Source organism: Vespula pensylvanica, chromosome 3 (assembly GCF_014466175.1).
Source record: "Vespula pensylvanica isolate Volc-1 chromosome 3, ASM1446617v1, whole genome shotgun sequence".
Taxonomy (NCBI): Eukaryota; Metazoa; Arthropoda; class Insecta; order Hymenoptera; family Vespidae; genus Vespula; species Vespula pensylvanica.
The window spans coordinates 7,758,196-7,766,920 of record NC_057687.1 but is presented as its reverse complement, the minus strand read 5'-3'; the positions used below and the strand labels follow the sequence as shown (position 1 = coordinate 7,766,920).

At 35.4% G+C, this 8,725-nt stretch overlaps 1 protein-coding gene across 3 annotated transcripts in view; it reads right to left on the bottom strand.

Annotated features, from left to right (window-relative positions):
- Window positions 1-2,311, bottom strand: part of LOC122628118 (glycine-rich cell wall structural protein 1.0-like) — a 2,939-nt gene extending 628 nt beyond the window's left edge. The window contains exons 1-3 of one of the 3 annotated variants that reach the window (XM_043810003.1): window positions 2,211-2,311; window positions 1,053-2,114; window positions 7-104 (exon numbers count right to left, since the gene is read on the bottom strand). In XM_043810003.1, the coding sequence (XP_043665938.1) occupies window positions 7-104; window positions 1,053-2,114; window positions 2,211-2,267 (1,217 nt within the window). In that variant the 5' untranslated portion in view covers window positions 2,268-2,311. The remainder of the gene's footprint in view (window positions 1-6; window positions 105-1,052; window positions 2,115-2,210) is intronic. The other 2 variants (XM_043810005.1, XM_043810004.1) reach the window with 2 other exon arrangements.
- Window positions 2,312-8,725: the final 6,414 nt, after the last annotated feature.

Below are 8,725 nucleotides of genomic sequence, written 5' to 3'. Positions count from 1 at the left end.
CTAGGCGAGGCAGAGCTGCTGGGTGCTTCACTGGGTTGTTCAGAACTGGAAGAATTTGGTGAGGCAGTGCTGCTTGGTGCTTCGCTTGGTTGTTCGGAACTGGAGGAACTTGGTGAGGCAGAGCTGCTGGGTGCTTCGCTCGGTTCTTCAAAAGGGGTAGATTCAGAACTTGGTGATGCCGAACTACTAGGTACTACGCTCGGTTGTTCAGAACTCGAAGAACTTGGCGAGGCAGAGCTGCTAGGTGCTTCGCTAGGTTGTTCGTAACTGGAAGAACTTGGTGAGGCAGAGCTGCTGGGTGCTTCGCTTGGTTCTTCACAAGGAGTAGATTCAGAATTTGGCGCGGCAGAGCTACTAGGTGCTTCACTGGGTTGTTCAGAACTCGAAGAACTCGGCGAGGCAGAGCTACTAGGTGCTTCACTGGGTTGTTCAGAACTGGAAGAACTCGGCGAGGCAGAGCTGCTAGGTGCTTCACTGGGTTGTTCAGAACTGGAAGAACTTGGCGAGGCAGAGCTGCTGGGTGCTTCACTGGGTTGTTCAGAACTGGAAGGACTAGGTGAAGCAGAGCTGCTGGGTGCTTCGCTTGGTTCTTCACAAGGAGTAGATTCAGAAATTGGCGAGGCAGAGCTACTAGGTGCTTCACTGGGTTGTTCAGAACTCGAAGAACTTGACGAGGCAGAGCTACTAGGTGCTTCACTGGGTTGTTGAGAACTGGAAGAACTGGGCGAGGCAGAGCTGCTGGGTGCTTCACTGGGTTGTTCAGAACTCGAAGTACTCGGCGAGGCGGAGCTGCTGGGTGCTTCGCTTGGTTCTTCAGAAGGAGTAGAATCAGAAATTGTCGAGGCAGAGCTACTAGGTGCTTCACTGGGTTGTTCAGAACTGGAAGAACTAGGCGAGGCAGAGCTGCTGGGTGCTTCACTGGGTTGTTCAGAACTCGAAGTACTCGGCGAGGCGGAGCTGCTAGGTGCTTCACTGTGTTCTTCACAAGGAGTAGATTCCGAATTTGGTGAGGCCGAACTACTTGGTTCTTTACTGGGTTGTTCAGAAGTGGAAGAACTAGGCGATGCAGAGCTACTCGATGTTTCAATTGGATGTTTAGAAGTAGAAGGGCTAGTAGACTCAGATTCACATGGTTTTTCAGTAGTAGTAGAAGTAGTGCTAGTGGACCAAAAGTGGAAAGGTGGAAATGGTATATGTGGTAATGGTATATGTGGCAATGGTATATGTGGCAATGGTATATGTGGTATTTTGGGCAGATTAGGGAATCTGGGAATGTAAGGTATATGAGATTCATGATGATTCTCGTGTTGGTTATGTTCTTGGGAGGGAAGATTCCATCTTGTATGTAGACCTGCACTTATTCCTAGATTCGCTCCTGCTCCTGATCCTCTATTATCTTTCGCATGTACTCTTGTGTTTATTCCTATGTTAGCTCCTGCATTTGATCTTCCATGCGCTCCCACATTTACTCCTGCATTTATTCCTATACTAGCTTTTGCACTTGATTCTTCTTTCGTTCTAACATTTATTCCCGCATTTACATTTGCACCAGTGTTTGAACCTGATCGTCCATGTCCTGCTACATTTATTCCTCCCTTTATTCCTAAATCAGCTCTTGCATGTGATCCTCCATGTACTCCCGCATGTATTCCTAGACCAGCTTTTGATTCTCCTCTCGCGTTTACTCCTCCTGCTGCACCTATTCCTATTTTAGCGTTTACATTTGATCCTCCATGCCCTCCTGTATTCTTTCCTGAATTCACTCCTGCTTCTACTGCTGTAACTACTCCTATTTTAGCGTTTGCATTTGATCCTCCATGCGCTCCTGTATTCTTTCCTGAATTCACTCCTGCCCCTACTGCTGTAGCTACTCCTATTTTTGCGTTTACATTAGATCCTGCTTGCGCTTCTGTATTCTTTCCTGAATTCACTTCTCCTTTTCCTCCTGCATTTATTCCTATGTTAACGACTGCACTTGATCCTCCATGCGCTGCTGTACTCTGTCCTGAATTCACTGCTCCTTTTCCTTGTGCTCTTATTCCTAGACTTGCTTCAATTTTGTTTATTGTATTTATTGGTGAATTTCTTCTTAGATCCACTCGATTTGGTTGTATCTATCATATAATAATTTGTACGGTTAGAGTAATTTTTCTATAAATGATCAATATAACACATTTAATGATATTCTGTTTATAGTTATTTAAACTTACCGAGAGGGCCGTGGTAGAAACCACAAGGAAGAGTAGAGAGGACACGAGTATCTTCATGATGGCTTGCCTCCTATTCCACTTTCACAATTTTGAGACTTCATGCGTGATATTTATACTCTGTTTCTGAATAGAAATTAATTTATTATCCAATCGATAAGCTATAATAACGTCGAACCATATGTTATGCCAATAACTATGATACTCGCATGAAGTGTAAATAATGCCATTATTTGTAGTTCCAGTAATAATAGACTCTTCCGCATATTTCTGTTTTATATTGAATAAAACTGTCACTTAGTTTTTCACATATATCTTAATCTTAATATTAGGTCATTTCGAAAGTTTTTGCGTATTATTTTAAACTGCAACTGCGTCACATTTCTAGTCGTTCTTACAATATAGATATTCAGAAAATATGCTTAGAAACTTAATAGTTTCTTAGGACATACATATTCTTTATCAATTATTAGTGCATATTTATTCGTCGTTTATTAAACATTATCATATTATATTACATATTAAACATTCTCACTATATATATATCATATTATATATTAAACATTCTTAATATTACATATATTATGCATTAATACGTTCCAATATTTCAATCGCTATACCAGTTTAAGAATTGAAAATATTTACGTAAAATATCGATTATATAGAATGATCATTATGAAATCATCATGGTAGACGATTGGCATAGGTGGTTAAAAGATTTGATGAGTATAGGAGTATAATAAAAGAGTAACGCGTGCTCCTTATACTTCGTTCGGAGAATCACGTTCACGTATTCACGTTCCCAGAGTTAATAAGGCGTCGATGTAACGTCGGTGTGCAATTTAAAAGGCCATTTTCTTGGCGCGAGCCGTTATGAGATACCGGTATATCGGTCGATCTGGAAGCCCCAGCAGCTTCTGTTTTCGGCAATGAGGATGTCAGACAAGTTACGACACGAGCAGCAGGTGTTACGCGGAGAATCACCACTACCAGTTACTTCACTATCTTTTTTTCTCTCTTGTTCTCTGTCTCTGTCTCTTTCTCTCTTTCTCTGTCTCTCTCTCTCTCTCTTTCTCTCTTTCTCTGTCTCTTTCTCTCTTCTTATCGTCTTTCTTTGATCCTTTTGGCCGCCTTCAGCACCGGTAAACTCTCTTCTTCTTCGTGCTACCGTGTGATCGAGATCAGCTATACCAAGCCAAACTCAGACGCCATGAGAGAATCTTCCTACTGAATTTGCATCGCTCGAGGATATTCGATCCAGTTCGCTAGAAACTCGAAGAAAGAGGAAGAACGTAGATGTATCTATATATATATCTATATATCTATATATATATATGTATATATGTATATATGTATATGTATATGTATATGTATATATATATATATATAGGTGTTTATAATATAGCTTTTATAACGTTGAACTGTATATAAAGGTTGAAAAATTAGAACATATTTATGTCTAATACGTAATATTATATAATAATGTTTAATATGTTTAATATGCAATAATTTAGTTTCTCTTTAAATCTAAATATATGAGTATGTATTTTCGATTTACTAGAACTTAATTGAAATGTGTTTTATGATATTAGAGAAACTTATTTAGATTGAATCATATATTTTACTTATTTTTATTTTCAAATATATATATATATATATATATATATATATATTCAAAAAAAGAATATATATATATATGTATATTTTTAGACAGAATTAGTTTTTAATTTGTATCATAGAAAATTAATTATTTTCAAGTACAATATGTTTTTAAATTTACAATTCATAGTACAGTTATAGTAATCAAATTAATTAACCACGTTACATAATATTTCCCTTTTTTTTTTGGAATAAAAAACTGGGTTATATATGATTAAGCAAAAGAAAATAATAACTTTTTTCTACAGTTTATTAATATCTAATGAATTTAATTATCCTCTGTTTTAATAAAAACATTTTTTTAACTCCCTTTCTAACAAAATGGCTAATCCTATAAAAATAAAAACTTATTATATGTTGAAATTTTAACTCGACACGGTAATAGAATTGCGCCTGTCTAAAGGCAACTCAATATACCTCGTCGTATATCCTTTGTCTTCCAACAGGTGTTCACCAATAGTTTCTTGTGGGTTAATTACTTTCGAATCAATCAATTACAGTCAACGGAGAAGAAGAAGGAGAAGAAGAAGAAGGAGAAGAAGAAGAAGAAGAAGAAAAAGAAGAAGAAGAAGAAGAAGAAGAAGAAGAAGAAGAAGAGGAGACTAGCATGGCGATCACTTTGATCACCGTTCTTTCTCTTCTTCTCTTTCTCTCTCTCTCTTTTTCTCTTTCTAACGTATGATTAGGCCTGCACGGTCGTTACGATCGGCCCTGATCCCGAAGTCCTGGCACAAACTGCAAGGCCGCGAGGGAGTCTTCGAGGGCTTCAAGGTCAGCGATACTATCGAAGCTACATAGAAGGAGAACGAATCGTGAAAAAGAGAGACGAGAGATAAAGAGAGAGAGAGAGAGAGAGAGAGAAGAGAGATAGATAGATAGATAGATAGAGATAGAGTTAGAAAGAGAGAGAGGGACCAGTTGGTTGCATAATTGCGTCACGTTGTCCAGGAATCACTGGTCGAGACGTGCGCACCAACAGTTTTTGCAAAAACTTCTTGGCAAACTGGATTCCGTTTCGTTCGTGTGAGTGAATCTTTCTTCTTCGTGATATATAGTCTATCTCTTTCTCATATACATACATATGTATATATATGTATACATATACACACAGCATATATACTTACTCACACTTGTTCTTTCTATTCTTACTTCTTCTCTCTCTTTTTCTCTTCTTTGCTCTATACAAGTGTGTAGGTGTATAAAGGGATCATCGTCTTTGCGAACGTGCACGAGTCTTGCGTAAAAGTACGATCTTCTTCTTCTTCTTCTTTTTATTTTCGTTTTGTTTTCTTTATTTTTGGTTTTATGTAAAAGAAGAAGAAGAAGAAGAAGAAAAAGAAGAAGAAGAAGAAGAGCGATAACACCATCGGAGTACTCGGTCGTTCGTCGTTCATCGATCGTCCTCCATCCAGAGATGGCATTCCAATTACGACTGATCGCCATTTGGCATCAAGATCATCCTAGTTTCTACTGATCGATCCTCTAGCAAGAATATTTTTATCCTATCGGAAAAAGATTTTGTTGAAACTTTTTAAAGAGATTTTTCATTCAGTTAGAGATTGTTCTGATCAATGTCAAGTGTTATTGACATTTGTTTGTCCGAAAGTATGAAGCACATCGAATTTCTTATAAATTTTTTTTTTTTATTACTAATTCCTTTTTTCCTCTTATGGACATTCGAAACATATGCGCACATCTGCGCGTGTATATTTATGTGTGTGCAAATATATATACTGACGTTCATACATTGCCAATAAGAGTCTTGCGTAGAAATGAGAGACAGACATGGAACTGGAATAATGGTCGATTTAAGGGTACATTGTCCGATGGAATTGTATAGCTACATTGGACGTACTGAACGAACCCCATTAGGGGACACACTGTATATATGTATATAAATAACTTGATTTTAACTTGTCTCGACGAGAAAATATTTCAAGCAATAATGTATAGACGCTTTGAACGTTTTCAAGTCCTCATTCTTTAACTTACCTCGATTTTCTTATTTCTCATTCTCTCCCTTCCCTTTCACCCTTTCCTTCTCTTCCATCCTTTTTTTTCCCCCCTCTATCGACCTGTTAGTTTTTTAATTTTATTTTTCGATCACTGTCGCGTACGCCCTTTCTAACGACGTAAGTATGAGGTAGTATCCACACGTGGACGACGTTAAAGCCACCGACCGATATCGAGTCGTGACTGTAAGCGTGAAGAAACGACGATCGAAAAATACGAGCGTCCTTCCAATGGCGTAGATTTACTTCTTTTCTTATTTTTACAATTTTCAGATTGTAATTCGTCGATCGTTCGTTATTTAAAATCTCATGTTAATTGTTAAAATAGTTTAGGTTCTTCGTATTATTTGTATTAATTGATTATTCATATGAATTATACGTACGAACGTTTTTTATTATATGTATTAATAAACGGAGGATAGATGTGTGTATTGTAAGTTAGGATAAATTTCAAAATTTTTTTACTACTTAAGAAAGAGAGAGAAAAGAAAAAAGATAGAAGAGAAAGAATTAAATTTATTATTGTACGAAGAATACTTTATATTGTATAAATACGTTTATACAATCAATTTTAAATATATATGTATATATGTTTCTAAATATACATATATTAATGCATTAAAAATTAAGATTAAAACATATATCGTTAATATATTATATATATAATTGTATATTTTACTTTTAATTCTGTCGTAAAATACTAACACATATATACATATATATACATACATATATACATACATACATACGTACATATACATATTTCATAACAAGAATAACATTTTTTATTATCAATCATCATCACTATAAACAAATTATTAAACAATTCGTTAGAATCTCAATGGATCAAGTTACCCCGTTAATATCTTCGATCTCCGAGTTTATAAAAACGAAAAGGAACAAAAAGAAAAAAATGACGTTTTTGTATACAGCACGAGCAGAAAAATAAATAGACGAAAGGAGCATAATTTTTAAATGTCATTTAAATACGCGTGGAATCATTTGCAAGGCACCGGTTTTTCTCGAATGTTTCCTGTTGCATACGCACAGACGTTTATTCGTGTTCGAGCACGAATCATGCTTGCGAGAACGTTTAAGAAAAAGAAAGAGAGATACAGGGAGAGTGAGTGAAAGAGAGAGAGAGAGAGAGACAGAGAGAGAGAGAGACAGAGAGAAAAAGAGAGAGAGAGAAAGAGAAAGAGAACGATTAAATGATAGAGGAACGATTAGGAGGCCACGCGTGCATGCCTTTGAAACGGCTAGCATGAAATTATTAGCAGTGGCGCCAGTTATCTCGCCTGAACCTCTCTCTATCTCTTTCTATCTCTCTTTTCCGAGCTTCCAATCGCCGCCTCCCACTCTCTTTTCCTTTTTTCTTTTTTTCTTTCTCTTTTATTTTCTTTTTCCTTTTTTTTTTTTTTTTTTCTTTAACTTCTCTCTTTCCCTTTCTCCCTTTTCTTATTTTCTCTCCTCTTTATAACTCCAAGATCTTTCACCTTACCTATTACTTCTATGTATATATGTGCTTATGTATATACGTATTCTGTATATTGCATATGTTGTATTTTCTATCTGGCAGCTATATATTTTGTAAATGATTATTGTTGTTACAAATTTAATTATATTTTATTGAAGAAGATATTTTGGTAATGTAACAGTGGTCTTTCTTTCTTTCTTTTTTTTTTTTTTTTTGGTTTCTTTCGTAAGACTTAGAAAATGTAGGAAATATGAATAACGTAGAAATGTTCTATTTAATATATTTTTTTTTGGTAAACTTGTGTATGTCAGAGATAGAGCAAGCGAAAGAGACAGAGAGAGAAAGAGAGAGAGAGAGAGAGAGAGAGAGAGAGAGAGAGAGAGAGAGAGAGAGAGAGAGAGAGAGAGAGAGAGAGAGAGAGAGAGAGAGAGAGAGAGAATGAGAGAATCCTATCCATCAAGAAACTTTTTATTTATTAATTTCTTAGAACCAAAGAAATTGACAACTAAGAAGTTTTTTATTATTACTAATAATTGATATATATATATATATATATATGTATATATATATATATATATCAAAACGATAAGATAATTTATATTATTTTAATAAAGCAACATTTTATCATAAAATACCATACTTATCTATCACAAAGTACCTTAACTTAATCGTAATCTTAATATATTTAACGTAATCGATAATAATAATCATATTGAAGTAATCGATTTTTCTGAAAAAAAAAAAAAAAAAGTTATAACGATATTTACAAATTTCTATCTATATGATCCACTGATCAAAAATAAAAAAAAAGAAAATTAGGATAAAAAAAGATAAAGAAAATAGATCGTTCATCGTACCGAACGTTTCCTTAGAAACATTTATTTCTAAGATCGACGAATAAAAATGGTAGTGCGATTAGGAAGGAATTTTTCTTTCCTTTCGTTAGGACTATAGTACAAGTATGGTCTTAAGAATTGCTTTCGGTCTGAAGAAAGGTTCTAAGGTACTTTCAAGGCTACGCCACTGTGCTCCAGGTAATTGCTGAGAATTACAACCGTCCGTAGGCAGGCCGTGCAGACCCACTGCCAAGTAATCTTAGCGTTTCTCCGTAATCCAGCTAGGAGTAGACGCAACCTTTCGTCGGGTTCTATATAGTATCTCTATATTTTTTCTTTCTATGTTATATTATATTCGCCATTTATATATATATATATATATATATATATATATATATATGACTCTCACTCTTTTCTTTTATACATTCTGACGTTTTTCAATTCCTTTCGATTGATTACCAGATCAGCTGTTTAATCGAGAATTCGACATTAGAATCATTTCATAATACCAAAGATAATAAATCAGGGAGAAAG